Source organism: Syngnathus acus, chromosome 4, assembly GCF_901709675.1.
Source record: "Syngnathus acus chromosome 4, fSynAcu1.2, whole genome shotgun sequence".
Lineage (NCBI taxonomy): Eukaryota > Metazoa > Chordata > Actinopteri > Syngnathiformes > Syngnathidae > Syngnathus > Syngnathus acus.
The window spans coordinates 1205492-1225602 of NC_051090.1; the positions used below are offsets into that span (position 1 = coordinate 1205492).

A 20111-nucleotide genomic window follows, 5' to 3' on the forward strand; every position below is an offset into this window, starting at 1 on the left:
CAATGAGCACTTCAAACTTGATTTGTACGGAAAATCTATTAAACACACACGAGATCACTTCCAGCATAGCGCCACGTGCCAGACAGAATGACATCAGATAACATCGTGTCAATTCAATTGAAGCAAAGGAGCCAACCACCGAGGATCAAATTGACAAAGAATAAACCGCAGCCGCAGATAGCATTTCATTTGCGCCGTCAACGCTCTATTCACAAAGGATATGGTGCTAATGACATAGCAGTGCAAACATGCCCACAAAGTGTGACAGATGGGGGAAGTCTGCTTTTGATTTCCCTCAGGTTGCAATAAGTCACGCTTGGCAAAATATTGAGGCTGAATTTGCTGGTAAAGAAAACAGTGGCAAAAAATGGCAGTGAGGAAGAGAATGATGAAATGATTATTATTTAATAGTAGCAATAATATATACTATTGAATAATAATAAAACTGTGAACCATGCCACCCACTTGGCAGACAGGTTGATTACTATCAACAATGACAAATGTAAATGAAGAATCAGTGGGTGGCCATTGAAAGGCTTTGTGCATGCTCTTTGTCCTCATTCCATCTGTCACCTTGACACATTTCCTGGCACACCCGCAGCACCCACCCACACCGCTTTACTGTTCTGGCAACACACCGTGTTCCGGGTTGGTACAAACAAATCGTGACCCAGCCCTTAACTTGGCGACCCCATCTTTGAGGAAGTTTTTTGTTTTCCATGGAGTTATTTCGAGTATCTTTAAGCAACACTCCCCTCACTGTGTATTTGAACAGATTGTGTCATTCTCATCTGATATTCAAAATAATCCCCCGTTAACATTGACAAGAGACTGATGGAGACATGAATAAGAGTGGCAGCCAAGGGTCAAACGGAAGAATAGCAAGGACATGCTGGTGGCGTGCATCATATGAGTTAGTTAACTGTGTTCACAACAAAAGACAAACTTTCCAGTGATGAGAGGAAATGACTCCAGGGATTAATCAAGTGGGCCAGGCTCCAAGCTCCAGGGCAGGTGTTGTGCTTGCTAACTGGTGCTGGAGGGATGGAACATGTCACACTTGTTCTCTGGCTGGCTCACAAACAGGCCGCTCTTTGTGTCACGTAGGACCAGTGAGCCTGCACGCTGTACTCATTGAGGTGAATGTTATCACCACAACCAAGAATCTTTTTTTTCATTTCGATGCATGATTGTGTCCATACTTTGACCAAACATTTTTGTAACTTTGGAAGGAACTAGGCCAGTGACCTTTGACCTCCTCAAGGTTCTTCAGGTAATATTCTCCAAAACAGTTAACCTCATCTTTTTTTTCTGAGTCAGTTTTCAGTCACGTAGATCCACACTATTTGATCAACCCACATTTCTCTGAGATTACTCATGTTTTCTTAGACGCTGGCTATCAAGCTCATCTTTCAGCATGCAAGTGAAATCTGGTGATATGTCTTGTATAAGCTCGGTGGGAACTCGATGTACCTCTGGCTCTTGTTGAGAAAGTGATGTGACTTATTTATGTTAAGAAATATCTTACGCAATCACATCCTGAAAGGCACATTTAACAAGGTGCAGTTTCACTCTGCCTTTTCCTGTCCTTCCTTATTTGTTTGCCATGCAAAATGTCTGTCTGAATGTCTGAACGTTTTGGTCAGTGAGCTTTGGATTCCCATTTGAATGTTTCCATGGACATTTCCAGCTTGCTTTCATCGAGGAAATTTATGCGACCTCTGCTGCTGTTGGCTTTCCTCCTAAAAAGCAACAAAGTAGTAAAGCAGGAGCAACACAAAAAAGACCCTAATAATACTCAGATTCATTGTAAAACTGTGTTTTGTGAATCTTTTCCCAAGGTTTTCCAGCACAAAGTTCCAAATTGGAGTTGTTTTGACTTGATGTTATTTGAGATACATACCTGTAAAATATGTTAATTGCGCCCTCCAGCGTCTATAAACAGTCATTATGGCTACAGTCATCAGTGCAGTTGTGGTGATTTTAAGACAAGGTGTGACGTCAGAATAGGCTTTAAATATTCACAAAATAAATGTTTATATCATAATTATTTGTATAATATGATTACATGCGCTAATCCTCATGCATTTCTCCACCTTTTTTGCAGGTCAAGCAAGGACAGCAATGAAGGCATATGAAGGAGTTTGGAGCTTGAGCTCATTCACTGGATTTTAAAGGATGAAGGTAAGACACCGAGGACTGATGAGTCTTTATTCTCGTGTTGGCCATATTATTTGCTGTACGAAAACAATGGTAAAAAAATGTTGGGCAAACTTTCAATATTTACATTTTTTTCACAATATTATTCCCTGTTATTTTGTTGAATCATTCTAATGATATCATTTATAAACCATATAAAAACAAACCATGAACATAAAAACGTAAGAATAAACGGTAGTGCGTATTCAAAACCGTTTTGGCTCTGGCAGTAAGCCCGCCTGTGCTTCAGTCTGCGATCACTAGATGGCGCCAGATCTGTGCTTAAAAAAAGTACCTCCTCTCTGGTATGCAGTATTTCCTTTTTTGAATGCCAAACGTTGTGACATGCAACAGCCAGTGCTCGTGTTTTATACATATGCAAAATGAATGTAGCGCAGTCGATATGAAATCGTTTTGATTGTGGTGTTGACAGTTCGCAAAGTAGACATCATGACATATCATGTGATGATCGTTCGTGTGCGTGTGCATGCGTGTTTACGAAGAGTGCATGCACGCACACAGCGATCCCCTCCACAAGCTTGATCCAAAAAAGCAGCAGCGGCGCGTCCAATCAGAGCGCTGCTGCTTGCTCTTTTCGAGCTCGTGTGCGTCTTGGAGGCTCAGCTGAGAGGTGGTCTTTAAGAGTTCAGCAAAGACCACTTTGCACGCTCACGACACAAGAGCGACTTGAAGCGAGGAAGAAGCCCGCAGGTCGCTGCGTAAAAAGAGGAGGCACGGACGCGCACCAAAGCTGCATCAATGCGCAATACTTTTATTTGGCCTATCTTTTGGGGGTCTTCTTAAACGCTCAATGTCTGCGCCCTGCTACCAAGACTGACGTTTTTTTTTTGAAGAGACGATATTTGAGCATTTGAAATGGGAACCCGATTCGGGTGGTTCTTTTTTGCGCTTTCAGTGGCGCTCTCATACGGGCAGGACACGGGCAACGAAGCCGCAGAAGAGGACATCCCGGAGGGCGCATCCACCCTCGCATTCGTGTTTGACGTGACCGGCTCCATGTACGACGACCTAGTCCAAGTAATAGAGGGGGCGTCCAAGATTCTGGAGACATCCTTGAGTAGACCAACTCGACCACTCTACAATTTTGCTTTGGTTCCCTTCCATGATCCAGGTCTGACAAATGAAGCTCATCTTCCTCTTGCATTTAAAGGCTGCTGCTTTATTCTTTGGAAAAGTGAGAAATGTAATAGTTTGCTCACGATCCGCCCAAGCCCGTCCGTGTTGCTCACACCTCCAGTCTCCAGATGAGGTTTGGTGCATGTCTACACAGATGTTCATCATTCGCACTGCGCCTGCTGTAGTGCACTGTGCTTGCTCATGAAGACAAATAATGAGAAAATGGAGCTGTCAGAAAATATAGGGCTGTATTATATATTGGATGTCTCTCAGTTAACAAATATACCCCATAAGGCTAATTATTGGACTATTAATATGTGGACATTTCAAAACATTCTGAAGGTTTTCTGCATCACAAGGGTTTATGTCTACTGTGTCGATCTGGATATTAGAAGCTGAAGTGAAAAATGTCTGACAGTGTAGTCCGCTCCATTGCTTGAAAGTGGCTTCGGATCTTCAGCCAATCGGTCACGGGCGGAGTTGTTTCTGCTCCTCAAACTGCAAATGAGTTTCAATTTGACTGCAGCAAAGTAGGTCACTCCATTTTGCCTCAGCTGCTTCAAGACAAACCAACCAAGTTCCTCTCGATTATTTTATGAAGGGAACACTGTTCTTATCAAATCTTCAATAGTCTCCTTTCAAATCCAATCGAACGGCTTCAAGACTTTAGTTGAATGCATTTAACATGAAGCCGGGAGATAGTATGTAGGATTCCTATTCCAGATGTTTGTTTTCCTCCGCTAAATTTCCGCACGGCACACATTTGATTGAAGCGCATTTTTGCAATCATTTATTTAAGCAAGCAGTTGTGTTGCCTAGAATAATAATCTTCCGGAAGAAACTATGCACAGTGTATACAAATGATGAATTCATTATTTGGTGGCCCTGGGGAAAGGCAAAAATGTCAGATCATTAGTAGATAATAAAAGGAGGGAGGCAAGTGTCGCGTATTAAGACTTAATGCTAAGCAACTGTCTGATCAGACAAAAGCTCTATTGTTGTCTGGGCGTTTGTCCGCCCGCCCGCCCGCCCGCCGCCATATGACATCTATTTCTTTCCCAAAACTTTTACGAGGATATGCGAATGTGTTCTCCAAAACCTTGAGGGAAGTGGAGGATGAGGAGCGCAGCCAAAGTAGCAGGACATTTCCCCAAATGTTCTTCCCCCAGTGTCTGTTGTTCTTCCTTGGCCGTATATTTCAATTTGACTTTCCCAAAGAATCTTTTTTATGATTAGAAAGTGTGTCTTTTGGATTGCAATGCTGACCCAGTATGATAAAAGCGGCCCTCCTGTTTGAGTTGGCTCCATTTAAATCAGAGAGAGCGTAAACATCCAACAGTGTGTTTGTTTCACTCGCCCTGTGTTGTGTGCTTTGCTGTGTGTGTGTGTGTGTGTGTGTGTGTGTCAAGCGAGTGTCAAGAGGATGCGTGGATATTTGGTTTAGCCAGGAAACCCCCCAAATCCCCTGACCTTTCCATCCTGCAGAGTGAGAAAGCAAAACGAAATCTCTTGAAAACCAACGCTAGAGTTGAGATTGGGCCATTCGGCACCTTTTCTTTGGGTGCATTCTGGAGATTGCTTCTGCTAACGTGATGACCTGCCCTGACCGGCCGGCTCTCTTTAGTTAGAGGACTGTGCAAGTTTGGAGCGATGAAATGATGGTTTAGCTGAAAGCTCAAAGGCACTCATCTCTTTGTTGCTCTTCATTGTCCACCATCCATCCATCCATCCATCCATCCATCCATCCATCCATCCATCCATCCATCCATCCATCCATCCCCTTTGTGTTGTTCATTTTAGAGCAGCCGTTTAGATTACAAGGAGCTGGACCCAGTTAATAATAATGATGCCATTAGACAGGAATGCCAAAAGATAGTCGAGGAGCTGGAGGAGAACAGAGTGTGTGTCTTTTAACCTGCTACAATAGATTTCAATTGGCTTACAGCCTTTCCCAAAGTGCCTTTTACTCCATCTAGCTTTGTAATTAGCACCAGCTCAAGGGTTATCCCCCTCTTATTTTGGAAGGGAACATACCCGAGGTTTACGGGAATGTCTATCCTACTCTGATTAAGTACGAAAAATAAGTTGTGATGAAGTCAGAGAAGTAAAGATGAAACAATTAGGCCAATTTCTTTATGTATGCTATAGACTGAAAATATTCAGGTGTACCTTTAATATATGTCAAAATGACCCGATGTCAGCAATTCTATTAGATTGCGGGCTGCAAGTTGTCACAGCTGACCGACTTGAAAAAAATGTAGAATTAAATGCCCATTGTTGTCATATTTATGAATGAAATATGTCTGTCTCTCACCAAGACTTCTTCTGCTGTGCCAGACCACTAAGCTCGGCAAAGGCAGATCTTCCAAATTGGCAAATGCGCTTGACAAAATCGACAAAAATCGAGCCCAACTTGTGTGAAACTGCAGCAAGGAAATTGAAGCGTTAACCGTAAGCGAATAGCCGAAACTGTTTTGCGACGTTTGGTTAGATGTCAGAATTCAAGTGACCTCTAACCAATGACTGCGTTAATTGATTTGTTTGAGGTATGTTGTGCCTTGGGGCCAGACGTGTTGATCTGAGCGCCGTCTAACTCTTACCATGTGTCTATTTGTCACGACTGACCACCCGAAGCGATTTTCATCACGGGGGCAACAGGAAAGGATAACACCATTTCATTCATGTCCTTTTTTTTTTTGCATCACAGTCGGGCAAAGCCAAGAGTTGCTTTAGTAAGCTCTGGTGCACAGACTGGAAATCTCTTAATAAGCATCAGTGTGTGTGGTCTACTTTGCTAATCTGCTGCATCTTGGCTTTCTTTGTCAGTTTTATAATGACGCTTTGCTTTTGAAAACAAACAAGAAACTTTGTGCCGTATAGTCAGTGCTGAATGTGCTCGTTACAAAGTGCTCAGTCAGGAGATTTGCAGACATGTTGCCACTTAGTGTAGAGCCTCACCTTAAACGAAGCAATTTGGGCAATTAAGCGAATCAAATGATTCATAAAACGCTGCTGAGGCTTAGTCACAGATGCTCATTGTGACCTTTCGGTGAGAAGCCTTAAGCCATTTGATAAGCGAGCAACACCGGCGCTTTATTCAGCTGTCACTTTTTAGCTCTTTAAACTTTGGTTGTTGTGCTGAGAAAGGAACAACACTATCACAAAGACCTGGCCGGGGTCATGAACTTTCTCAGAACCTTTTTTCTGGCTTGTTGGACATTGCTCCTCCTGGATTATGTATTTGCTGATGCGCACCTTCGATTTCCGCAAAGCTTAATACTACCAAATTCATATTCATTTTCGGAGGGAGCCAAGGGAGAAATCTAGATTTGCTTGTCTCCGAGAAGGTTCATCTGGAATTCATCAGAGCGGCATAGTTATTGCCTCATCAAACCTTTTATGGTTAGAACAGTCATTAAAGTCACGTCAGAATGATTTATCCATCCATTTTGATATTGATTAAAATTGGAAGGCTTGTTAATTGAATGCAATTTCCCCTGCGTATGCATGAGTTTGGACAAATAAAAGTTGACGGTGATAATGTGATCCAGATGTGCGGACCATAACCGGATTGTGGAGTTCAAGTGCATGCTTGAACAGCCATTAAGGTCAAGGGTCAGCTGTGGAAACACGGGTCAAAAGGGGATGAAAAATTATACTAACTTTGCTGCAGTGACGGAGCGAGGGGCGGAGCCCTAGGGGCACTGAAAAAATAATAATAATATGCCAGACCAGAAAATTTAATTTTGGGTATTTTCCAATTTTTACTGGATTTTTTTCCCCACCCATATAATAAATCTTTATCAGTATTTTCTGATTTGGTCCCCCAAGGAAAAAATCCTAGCTTGATGATTAAGGATGTGCTGTAGGTCTGGAAAATACAAGAAGGCATCAGAGCCAAGGCAAGGTGGGGTTGAAATGTTGCTTTACTCCGACATCTAGGGATTTTACTGTTTGATAGATGGCTCTGATGAATCCTAAAAGTGAAATACTAGTGGTGAACATGTGCACATTTTACACGACATGCTCGCTAATGCATGCTAAACAGTGTGCAGTTCCACATGTGTTCTCACAGTGGGACCGAGCGAGCGATGGAATGAATTACACCCTATAGCTGATGGTCACTGACAGCCACTCTTGTACGGGCACATTTTCTCCCGAGTCAGCAGAATGACAGTGCTCAGCGTGGCTTTATAGCATCTGCTCCCTTTTAAGTGCTGTAACAGCTACTTGTTGAGAACTGAACATACGAGTGTGTGGGCTCCAAAAAAAAAAAGACCCTGACTGCCGGCAATTGACAAGCAGCACTGAAAGGATTGCGTTCAATCTCAGAGGTTACTGTGTTGTTGTTTTTTTTTGTTTATTGAACTCTTTTGTGAGCATTTAGTTCCAGAAGAACAAAGACCAAATCATAATACTCCTTTCTATCTTTAAAAAAGTTTTATATTCCTGTTTTCAGTTGGCTTGGCCTGCTGTGCCATATAGCTGACTTAAAGAAGATGTCTTTTTCCCAAATGATCTTCATACTTTCTCACTTCACCAAACAATGTGCGCTGTTGATGTTGTCACACCCCACTGAATCCAATTGCCACTCCGTCTGGCTGCTTGTCGGAATGAGATCCCGAGTGGACATTCGCTCACTTTTGCCCTGCCTCATTAGATGACCATTGGAGTGTTTTTCATTTTGCACGTGATGTGCAGATGTGGGCTGCATTGGCGGCATTGCAGATGGCTGCTGTAAGAGTACCTGAAGCTTTGATGACTGACGTCAACTTGGCATGAGCAGTAAAGTGAGGCAAACGGAAGAGGTGCACATCTTTATATCTGTTTGTTGTCTGATCTATGCTGCTCAGTTTTTTCCTTTTCCGTCGCTCTTAACAATTTTACCAGCATTCTTTCACTCTGAGTTCATTCATTTCGCTTTGTTCATGCCAATTATGTGTTCTTTTTCGTTTCCTTCTGTCCTTTCCTTTTGGCTCCAGCCAGGATTGTAGTCAGGTTCCTCCTTTGCGGTATGTCGTCATGCACACATGGCTTGCGTCATGAAAATGTCATTCATTTGATTTGTTAAATATTAGCCACAAAAGTTGATGATGATGATGATGATAATCAACATCAGATCATTTAATTCTTTTTTTATCTGCAAACACAAACCACCTGTATATCGAATGAAGTCCCCGAAAGTCGTCACAAATGTTCAGATGGAGTGATTTTCATTGAGCTGTGTGATTGACTTTCCATATTTCTTTGCAGAAATCGGACCCGTAACTATCACAACAGATCCAAAGAAATTCCAGTATGAGCTGAGGGAGCTGTATGTTCAGGTGAGTTGAGCAGGCACCAACTTTAAAGACCTTTGAACTGACGTCATGCAGTTTTTGCATTTTTTAAATGTGCTCAATCGGCCGCATTGCGCAAGAAAACAAAATGTCCATGTCAAAGTCCAGAAGTAGTCTGTCTGTCTGTCCGTCTCATGCCTTGGAATCCTGCAGAGAGAGGATGTTTCTCTTTGACCTCAGCAGGCAGCCAGACACAGATATGAGCAAAGAATAACGAGCAAGAAGGGCAATCGCATGCTTTTCTAATCGACTCGCTTTGTTTCTTATCACTCGGTTACGTGACGACTGACTGCACGCTCCACAAGATTTGAGCTCTACAACAATTCTAGACCTGATTAGTCAGTTCGAATGTCTTGAGGCAGTGTTGTGCTTCACATAGGTCAAGGGTTACCCACATTTAGGTTGTTGTTTTTGCTTTATCATCCCTGCACACTTTTGCAATTGTTTTCATTGCCAGGGTGGCGGTGACTGTCCAGAGATGAGCATTGGCGCTATCAAAATTGCCCTGGAGATCTCACTGCCCGGATCCTTCATTTACGTCTTTACGGATGCCCGCTCCAAAGATTACAAGCTCACCTACGACGTCCTTCAACTCATTCAGCAGAAACAGTCCCAGGTCTGGCCGGCTGATATTCTTCACCATAAATAGTTGATGATAAGTGAGACTGATACTTTTCTGTGGTGTGGATGCAGGTGGTGTTTGTGTTGACGGGGGATTGTGATGACAGGACTCACATTGGCTACAAGGCATATGAGGAAATTGCTTCCACCAGCTCTGGACAGGTTTTTCATCTCGACAAGAAACAGGTCAATGAGGTAAGGGTGCTACTAAAAAGAAATTCAGGAGTGCATTTCTGTACTCCTCTCAACTTTGAAGTCCAAGTTTCAAATGATCTGAGTCACAAGTGAAATATTTGGATTCACAAACACCTGCCTTGGCTACAGTGATAAAAGCAGTCCGTCATGGTCGAGCTCCAGAATTTAAAAAGCAGCAGAGCTACAATGCACTTTGAGCTGTCAGGTCATAAATGATTAGAGATGTAGTTAGTGTCAATCTTTACAAATGATTTTAATGCGTTCAAAATGGCTTTTGGACTGTGATTAAAATTGGACATAATTGATGAATGGTTCTTTCGAAATTCAGCCAATGGATGATGGACAGAAAGATTGCAGATGGATATTAATCATCATTATTTTTTTTATGTGACAGGTTTTGAAATGGGTGGAAGAGGCTGTGCAGTCCTCCAAGGTCCACCTGTTGTCAACCGATCACTCCAATGGGGTCAGCAACACCTGGCGGATCCCCTTTGACCCCAGTCTCAAGGAAGTCACTGTTTCCCTCAGTGGCCCCAATCCAGACATCCAAATTATAAACCCTCAGGGTAGGATGACTGTTGTGATCTCCTCAAATAATTTACAGCAGTACTATTTAACCTGAGTACCTGAGTAAAATGAATTTGTGTGATGGCGGAAAAGCCAAATTATTGCCCCATGTTCGTCATGTTTTGCTTTCAGGAAGGATGGTGGGCAAGAGTGACGGTCTGACTGAGCTGTTGCACATTCCCAACTCTGCCAAAGTTGTCAACATCAAGGAGCCGCAGACCGGCTTGTGGGTTATCAAGGTAGAAAATCCAGTCTGGAAATGTTGAATCCCGGCGCTAAACAATTCTGCAACTTTCTGATGAGGCTACAAATCATATCTGAGAGAGGTTCTTAAATTGAATTACTGCACTAATATATCATTGTGTTCAGTGATAATGAATCCATTTGACATGCACGTTCTCTGCAAACAGTCCAGGTCGATAGAGATGGAGGCAATACGCTGAAACACGGACATTTTTTCTTTTTTTTGGTGCAGACATCGTATGGCACCACACTTGCATAATTCCCTTCCATCAAAGTAACGCCAAACGGGAGGGACGCTAAAGTGCAGTGTCAATGCCAGATGTTGGGACATGACAAGCATTTTTACCTGAATGATTTGCGGAAGAGGCCGTGTAGTCTCTGCTGTGACGCTTCATGATGTCAGTGCTCTCTTGATTTATTGGGAAACATACAAACCGAACAACTGTGGCATCACTTAAGATTCGTCCCAAATGACTCAAGTTCTCCAGTCAAACATTTTCTTCAAGTTCAATGTTTTACAAAAGGATTTGGAACACCCAGCCACGCCAATGAATTCATAAATAACGAGCTCTCGCTGTTGCTCCTAAATCTTACTGCTTTAGCGTACCGAGATTTCTTTTTTTTTTGGACAATTTATTGTGCTCAACTTTTCTGTTCCAGCACTACTGTGTCCACAGAAATGTGTAATCCACTATGAGTCCAATTTTGGAAGCACAATCACATTGATTTCTTTCATCCAAAGGCTTCTGTCATATTTGATCACTTACTGTATCTTTCTTGTATTCCCATTGATCCCCCTCCAGTAATAATAAAAAATAAGCCCACCCTGCTTTCTTGTCCAGGGTGCTGACAATGGAGCCGTTTTCCAAATTCAACTCCTCCACAGCGAGACTAAAAATAGGTCTTTCCCATATGTTTCTCAGGACATTCAAAAGAAGTGTGGAAACATACTTCATGGGGATTTCACGCTGCTGCCATGCTGCGTTTCAATCATCCTAATAGTCTGTGACAGTGGTTAAGTTGAACGTTCTGACTTGGATCCTTTTTAATCTGCTTCGAATCAAACATTTTACAGCGCAATGGAGAAAAGTGTTTCACCCAGTTGTTGCCGTGTCCTTAAGCAGCTGTCTTTCATGCGGAATGTCTCTCTGAAATCATTCATATGATGATTAGTATTATTTTGTATCTTCCAAAACTGCAGCTTGGATATTTGCCATTTTGTTCAAATGGCAGATTTCCTCATTTTTAGCAGATGTTCTCTTCGCCCAGAAGTAGAAGCATTCTTTGGAGATGGACTTTCATTATCCTGCATGTGTTGTGCTCTCTTTCATGTTGGGCAAATTCTACTGACAGATTGTGACGAACACCTCCAAGGTGTTTTCCCAAAGCTCTACTTTGGTAGTAATGACTTGGCCTCCATGTGGGCAAGACATCAAACACTGTTAGACGCTTTTGATTATAGTGCTTGCGTGTGTCTGATTAAAGTATGAATGTCAGACTGATTGGGTCATTTTCAAATTGGTGAGGTTTTATAAGATCAGATGTTTGAATGTCACACACTTCAATCATTTTGGCTTGTCTACACTTGCAGGCACCCACATAGAAGACTGCCAATCGGTTTTGTCATTATGAAGGCATCGCTAACAACTGTTAAAATGCTTAGCGTGAGGATTTGTAATGATAGGAATGTTTGGGAACTTAAGATCAGGGGATGCTTTGAGAATAATTGTCAATTTTTGTTGATTTAGGGCTATACAAATAAACTTGACTTGACTTGACTTGACTTGACTTGACTTGACTAGGTTGGAGTGCTGATGAATCTTAGTTTCGGTTATACCTTATGCACATCACGATACAGCTTTGGTTGTCAGTCAAAGGAACAACAAATAATATTTGTCCCGTCCTCTCTTTTAATTGCAGACTTCTAGTGAAGGAAGACACTCAGTTCGTATCTCCGGGCTCAGCAGCATAGACTTCCGAGCCGGGTTCTCCCGAAAGCCCACGATGGATTTCAAAAAGACGTTGAGTCGTCCAGTTCAAGGTTCATGAGAGCAAATATTTCTTTTGTCTTGCATCTATTCTTTTCAATTTTGTGCCACCATCTCACAAGTTTTGGAACTTTTGCAGGTATTCCCACCCACATCCTGCTGAACATAACTGGACTCTCTCCACCTGCTCGGCCCGATAGGCTCGAGCTCTTGGCGATAACGGGCAAAGTGATTAAAACTCTGCCTATCCGCTACTACCCTGAACGCCAGCCATACAGCCTCTGGAACATCACCGATTTTATTCCACCCGATGAAGCCTTCTTTCTGCGGGTGACAGGATATGACCGAGATGGTTTTGTTTTCCAGAGAGTCTCCAGTGTGTCCTTCTCAAGTATTATACCAGGTGGGTGATGCAGCCATGCCGGCCGGGCTGTTCATAAATTGGCATTGTCAACAACTGACTTTGCTTTCTGATGTTTCTTCTTAGATGCCCCCAAAGTGCTGATGCCAGCTATTACCCATGGTTATTATCTCCAAAAAGGGACTGTTACATGTCAAGTGGAAAGCCTAATTCCCTTCACTCTTCGCTTCAGCAGTGACGGAAGACGACTTGGGGTGGATCAGCTATTCAGGTAGTAACCGAAAAGGGCAAAAAGGAATTGGACGTTGTAGAATTGAATTGGAATTAAATTAGAATTGAATTCCAGGGAGTCCGACACAGGCTCATGGGAAATACAAGTGGTAACTTCAAAGGATGAAGGCTACTATGAGTGCATCGCTATCAACAGCGCCGGGACAGGACGAGCTCGCACCTTTCTGGATGTATCGGGTGAGCACATACTTTCATTTCTTAGTTTTATAGTCAGTCAATGAATGAATGAATGAATGAGTATATATCTGAAAGGTGCGGAGTACTACTTCAGTCCCAACATTCGTATCTATGTCGCAAGAACATCTTTTTGTTTCCTACTTGATCATATGAACTCCTGGTCCTTCTGCAGAGCCACCTCCTGCCATCACAGTTGAAGGCAATGTGACAAGTTCTCCCGGATCCCAAGCTGTCCTCACCTGCCATGTTGCCAGCACAGTCAGCTTCAACCTGACTTGGTTGAGAGAGGGTCTCCATGCCCGTCTGGACCCTCGGATACGCGTCTTGACTAACCTTTCACTTCAAGTATCTTCCGTCACGCCCCATCACTCAGGCTGGTATGAGTGCATCGCTGTAAATGAAGGAGGGATGACAGCAAAGCGGGTCAACCTCATTGTGCAAGGTAACGGGGGGGTTTTCTACATCCGTGTCTTTTTTCGGTTTTGTCAAAATGGAGACACCTGCCCTACTTCCCTCTTTGGCTCACTACAATTCACGCTGATGCTTTATTAGACACGAGAAAGATTGATGCTTCCCTTGGTGGCAGGAGTTTACATTCCTAGAGAGTTCTGCTCTTCACATTTCAAGAATCAGGAGCTGGTTGTAGCACTAATGATAGAAAAGTATCAGTGGCACCTCAGTGCTTGCCAGGAAATGTTCATGCAGCACAGCCATTAGATCCGCCAGTAGCAGATAATCCCAGACTCAGGAGGCCGAGAAAGAACAAGGAAGAGAAACAATCTGACTCTCGATCGTGTTTACTTTGTTAGACAACCGAGAAGTCAATTCCCAGGCCATATCCAATGACGGAAATTCCTCCTTCTACAGCGGATGGATGGATGGATCCATCCATCCGTCGTGACCTATTTTGTGTGTGTGCTTGATCTCCCTCCCACTCACTCTGTCAAACAGCTGTTAGCAAGCCCTGGGGGGTTGTAATTATGCCTTGGTCTTTGCTATCCTAGTCATTTGCCTGGCTTTGAAGAGGGTCACGTCTGATGACCCACAACACTAGAGTTGATGTGACAGTCGGTTCACATTAAGTTGACAAAACATACGTGAAGTGCACACAGACAGAATGTTATTGCAGTTTGTCTCGGAGAAAAAAAATGAAGTTTTTCCATCTTTGACGCACACTGCAATTGGAAGCACAGTTTCCCACGCTGACGTTTCTACAAGCAATGTTCAATGACTGAATTTGGCAGCTAGAGTGGAACACACCCTTAAAGGGATGACGCTCACGTCATGAATCAATTGGCTCATCTCTGAAGATTGCACACTTCTGACCAGGTCCGCTTGTGGGAGATTATTAGTTGACTTCCAGTTTGATTCAATTCATGAGTGCCTGAACTAGAAACAGACAAATGCTTTTTGACTAGTGTGCTTTGTTATATAAATCCAGAATGTCGTTTTTCTTTTAGAAACACCTCGTGTCTCAGTGGTGCCTCGCAACCAGACGTTTACATCAGGAGAAGAAGTGAAGATCAAATGCTCGGCCAGCGGCTACCCGCCACCTCTCCTGGCCTGGACGCACAACGGCATGTTTATCATGGCATCAAGCAGGTTTGCTTCAATCGTCTTTTGAAAAGCCCCGATATTTTATGAGCGCTCTATTAAACTATAAATATATTTGTTTCAGACACAGAATGACTGGGGATGGCACACTATCAATAAGAAACATGGAGAAGATGGATGAAGGCGTCTACGGCTGCTTGGCCAGCAACCAAGCGGGAACCGATTCCTCTGTTTCTATCCTCGCTTATATCGGTGATTAATGCACACAGAGTTTTTCTGAATAAACACATATGAGATTTTTACAATAAAAACATGAACTGTCCAGTACGTCCTTAACTGCTTTGCTTTGTCGTCCGCAGAATCTCCTGTGGTGACGGTGGCCGTGAATGAGATTCTCAGTGGTATCGGAGAAACCACCGTGATGGCATGTTCTGCATCTGGAATCCCTCGGCCGGAGATCTGGTGGTACAAAGGTAACAACAAAGAGCAAATATATTACAATCTTTTTTTTTTTTTGTAAAGTGTAAAGCTAATGAATGGCTTGCGCTGTCCAGGTGATTTCCAATTGCAGTCGACATCTTCGCTGGACATCGATGCACTGGCAGGTACAATGACCATCAAGAATACGAAGGAAGTTGATGCCGGAGACTACACTTGCGTGGCTACCAACACTGCCGGTACTTCGACGGGAAAGCTTGCTCTTGATGTGGGCGGTATGTACTGCATTGTTTCTTTTGTTCAAGTCATAAAATCACAATAATAGGAATGCAGATCTGGCAACGAGCCCACTTTATTGTTGATAAATCCAGAACGGTAAATGTCTTTCTTCAACGATCTCAGTTTTGATACCAAGCACAACTTTCAAAATAAAAGCTCCATTTATTTTGTATGATTTGGACGACTTCATGGTAACTGATGTTATCAAAGACAACATTTGGTTTGTTCTCAGACAGACAGAGGGAACGGTGTCGGGACAGCTAGCAATGTGTGACATGTCAGTGAAGCACCCAGAACTTCTGGGTGGGTGCATAAAACAAAGGTCTTTTTGTCCTGGCAGTCAACGAGACATTTGGTTAGATCAAGGACACGTAATGATTTTAATTAGCTGTGTGATTCACAGAGAAAGATAATTGACTTGGATATTTTGCACACAAATACAAAAAGAAGGGCATTATTGCATAGAAGTGACGCACGCATCAGTCGCTTTTTGATGTGTCTTCAATCTTTACTTAATGGGCGGCTGACGCGCAGATGACATTTAATGACCTCTGTCTTCTTCAACTTTATTGCAGATGCACCAAAGTTCACCCAGGAGCCATTAAACGCGGCGGCGGACATCGGTTCCGACGTGACACTGGCGTGCCAAGCCCAAGGCTATCCAGCTCCGCAAGTCACCTGGAGGAGACTGGACGCTTTGCCCCTTTTCAATAAGTACCGCGGACATAGCATCGTTACTCAAGACAAGAGAGGTCTTCATATCGCTAGTGAGTGTCATTTCCTTATTTATTGTGAACCATATTATTTTGGGTTCACATACGATTTCTTTGTCTTGTCAGACTTGTGGGTTGAGGATGAGGCCCAATATGTCTGCGAGGCATCAAACCATTTTGGCAAGATCCAAAGCCAAGCCAGCATCACTGTGACAGGACTGGGTAAGTCCGAGATTCAATATGAAACATGTTCAGACTGTAACTTTTGTTTTATGTCATTCATTGTTCCCAGAGAATGATGACTCTAACCAAAAAGAACAGCAACAAAATGAATACCACAATTGTTCATGTGTCGCTTTGACATGTGCTACTTCATTAGTGCTCCAACACATGTACCTTGTTAACAAGTGTTTCTGTTTAACTGTGTGAAAACATTCTATATGTAGGTCACAGGTCAAAAAGTACATCGTTACATTCACACGTATAAACACAAACACAGGCATAAGGAAACCTGAGCATCCCAGACATAGTCGAATCACAATCTGTGTGTGTGAGATTGTATTTACCAAGGACTCATCTTCTGTCCACACCCATTTGTATTTCTAAATTTCCCAGATGACATCATTGCTGTTAATATACAATCTCCAAATAGATCAAGCGTGTTGTAAACCATGTCATGTAAACTCTGTGTACAAAGAGTAAGCTGAAGTGAAATTGTTTTGTCAAGAGGTATGGTACAAAATTCCTCCTGACAATTGCAAATGTTTGATGTGCGACTGCAGGAACGTTTGGTTGAGGTCATTGCTCCCAAAGGAGCCTGGACTGCTCATTAAAGCCAAAAGTTCACAAACTGTGCTTTGTCCAAAAAATGCACCGTGATTTTTAAAGGTTGTGTTTGGCAAAAGTATGGAACATTTGATTAGAAAACACTTTATCTATTGCTGTGGCTAAAACGAACATCAGATTTGGTGACTAATTTATCCAGAAATCTCGGTAATTCTAGTCAGTTCACAAACTGTTTCTTGCAACGACGTATGATTACAAACAAAGGGTAGATGTGGAAAATGCACATGATGTTTATATTGCATTGTGTTTACAGCAACTAATTGATGATGGTTTTTAGAGGTGTTGGTCTCACCATGTGATGTGTGCCAAAATGCTTCACTAATGAACGGAATAAACATTTTTTATGACCAAGTGCTTGAACCTACAAATGTCATTTGCAGTACCGCCTGTCATTGCAATGAGCCCAAGTGTGATCAGTGTGATCAAGGACCAGCAGGTGACATTACCCTGCGTTCTATTGGCCGGCAATCCGCTGCCCGAGAGACAATGGCTCCATAACTACGGCTTTGTGAGTACAACATAACCTCGATAAATAGAAGTTCAACAAAAGTTGAATACAGCTGGTATTTTTCAGGTGACTTCAGATGAGTATGTGAGCGTGCGGAGGGATGGCAGTCTGCACATTGAGCGAGTTCAGCTCAACGATGCCGGCGACTACACTTGCTTGGCTGAGAGCCTCGTTGGGGCCACCAACCACACCACCACTGTCAACGTCCACGGTAGATAGACAAGATCAACGTATTTTCTATATTGCATTGTTTTGAGGCTCATTTATGTTGGCCTGTGAGTGTAGAAAAATAAAACAGGTTGCCTTTATGGCATAGCAACAAGCCGAAGAGAACAGGAAAATGCATTAGCTTGGCCAATAGTGTGTCTTGAGTGAAGGAAAGACATTCTCCAGATGCTTCTGAGATGCAAGACAACCCGGTAATGTTAAAATAGTTCATCCACCACATTTTTGCAATGACTTTCCAACTTTGTTTTGGCTTTTAGTGATTCCATCCATTCAGCATGGCCCTCAAGTTTTCAGCACTATCGAGGGGACGCCCATCGCTCTGCCCTGCCGTGCCAGTGGGATACCGACGCCTCGGATCACCTGGTCCAAGGTCTGTACAATATTTTGTTATTATGTCATATTCTGAATTTTCAAGTTAGAGTTGTGGTCTACAAAATAAGGCAAAGGAATACATCCAGTATGAATTCTAATCTGACTTTGCTGGGCTGTGTACACACTCAGTCATGATCATGGCATGACAACAGTCGCATGAAATCATTTCCAAAACATCAATCCACAAGCAGAAGCATTTTATGACACATCATTTCCCAACTGGAATCATATGTCACGCAGGCACACCTCTTAGGGAATAATACGATTTTCTTGTTATATGTGATGAGCTTTGTCTAGGTGACACTAATATGCTTTTGGATATTGTGTGTGTGTGTGTGTGTGTGTGTGTGTGTGTGTGTGTGTGTGTGTGTGTGTGTGTGTGTGTGTGTGTGTGTGTGTGTGTGTGTGTGTGTGTGTGTGTGTGTGTGTGTGTGTGTTGAATATCTCAAGCTACGGTTGAAGAATTCCAGGGGTTGTTTAGTGTCACATGCCTGGAAATCAAGTTACATTGTAAATGGACTCTGGAATTTCAATATTCCGTGCGTGTCTGTGGGAGGCCACATGTTTGTCCTCCATGTGTTTGCGCCATTAAACTACCTGTGTGAACTGGCTTGTACGCTCGGCGCCACGCTGACCTTTGCTTTTATGCGTTGGGTTAGATGCTACTGCCTAACTACTAATAACATATAATGCTTTGTGTTTTGCTGCTTCCATTCACCCTTTGCGATCTGTTTTGAAGGGTGGGGAGCCTTTTAACTTGGGTGGTCCAGCCTTCTCCTTGGACTCTGACGGCAGCTTGCTGATTGCCTCACCCTCTGGAAATGAGACGGGAGAGTTCCTCTGCACAGCTGCCAATGCTGCTGGTCACACCTCAAGAAAAGTTCAGCTTACCGTTTATGGTAATGCATATGCAAAATGAGATTTCTTACATTTTGGGAAACCCCACAATGATATGTTTTAAATAATTGTATTAAATGTCTTCTTGGAATGGCTCTTGTGAAATAAAATGTGGGATTTCTGAAGTCATTAGAACGATGCAGCTATATGTAACTATAGAATCACAGACATTTTATTTATTTATTTTCAACGCGTGTACATCTCTGGAGAGCTTTTTTACATGGACGAATGCAAAATTCCGTTTTTAAAAAAAGGGATGAAGAACCAATTGTGAGAATTAGCATTATTTGATGTCTTGACACCTTTTCCCATGTATCCTTTGCATTTCCAGTTCGCCCGAGGTCCAATGCTGCTGGTGCCAGAGGCTCCTCTGACCCAACAAGGATGTCGGTGATTGAGGGCAAGGATGCAATTTTACCCTGTGAAGTCCAGAGTGTCCCTCCACCCTCCATTAGCTGGGCCAAGGAGAGGCAGCTCATCTCTCCTTACTCCCCAAGGTCAAACACTCATTTTGGAAAATATTTCAACAGTCCCAAACCTCTGTGTCTATTGGGACAGACTAGGATAGAAAATATGAATTGTAACTGCCATTCAACCGCACTTAAGTCAACTAGCTTTTAATATTTATTCCATGTGTTTCTTCCAGGCACCATCAGCTCTCCTCAGGGTCACTGAAAATCTTCGAGACCAAATTGTCAGACAGTGGCCTCTATGTATGTCTTGCCTCCAACATTGCTGGCAACCTAACTCAAACCATAGAATTGAGTGTTCTGGGTAAGTTTGCATTCACATTCAACGACAGTACTAGCAAATAAAGCTCATTACATTGTTAACCTCTCCCCATCAGTGCCCCCGAGTATCCAGGCTGGTCCCAAGGTCATGAAAGTCCAGATGGGTCATCTTGTGGAGCTTCTGTGCATAGCCCAAGGTGTACCGAAGCCCGCCCTTTCCTGGACAAAAGATGGCCGGACTTATCCTATGTCACCTGATGGCACTCTCACTTTGGACCCAGTGGGCCTGGACGATGAAGGAACTTACACCTGTACAGCAGTCAACATGGCAGGCAGTGATGAAGCTCAAATTCAACTACTAATCCAAGGTTGCGTTCAAATATTATGAGGATATTGCTGTATTCATTATTGTTTGCTAATTCCATTT

General features: G+C 43.0%; 1 protein-coding gene across 1 annotated transcript in view; it reads left to right on the forward strand.

Annotated features, from left to right (window-relative positions):
• The first annotated feature begins 3152 nt into the window (after positions 1-3152).
• hmcn1 (hemicentin 1) overlaps positions 3153-20111 on the forward strand; it is a 41219-nt gene continuing 24260 nt past the window's right edge. Inside the window, exons 1-24 of the mRNA XM_037250373.1 lie at positions 3153-3331; positions 8590-8660; positions 9133-9291; positions 9369-9491; positions 9886-10057; positions 10191-10297; positions 12222-12342; positions 12429-12692; positions 12777-12921; positions 12997-13118; positions 13291-13560; positions 14579-14720; positions 14797-14924; positions 15032-15145; positions 15227-15385; positions 15965-16156; positions 16229-16324; positions 17329-17456; positions 17523-17667; positions 17942-18054; positions 18796-18955; positions 19285-19450; positions 19600-19727; positions 19801-20052. Of these exons, the coding sequence (XP_037106268.1) occupies positions 3217-3331; positions 8590-8660; positions 9133-9291; positions 9369-9491; positions 9886-10057; positions 10191-10297; positions 12222-12342; positions 12429-12692; positions 12777-12921; positions 12997-13118; positions 13291-13560; positions 14579-14720; positions 14797-14924; positions 15032-15145; positions 15227-15385; positions 15965-16156; positions 16229-16324; positions 17329-17456; positions 17523-17667; positions 17942-18054; positions 18796-18955; positions 19285-19450; positions 19600-19727; positions 19801-20052 (3592 nt within the window). The 5' untranslated portion in view covers positions 3153-3216. The remainder of the gene's footprint in view (positions 3332-8589; positions 8661-9132; positions 9292-9368; positions 9492-9885; positions 10058-10190; positions 10298-12221; positions 12343-12428; positions 12693-12776; positions 12922-12996; positions 13119-13290; positions 13561-14578; positions 14721-14796; positions 14925-15031; positions 15146-15226; positions 15386-15964; positions 16157-16228; positions 16325-17328; positions 17457-17522; positions 17668-17941; positions 18055-18795; positions 18956-19284; positions 19451-19599; positions 19728-19800; positions 20053-20111) is intronic.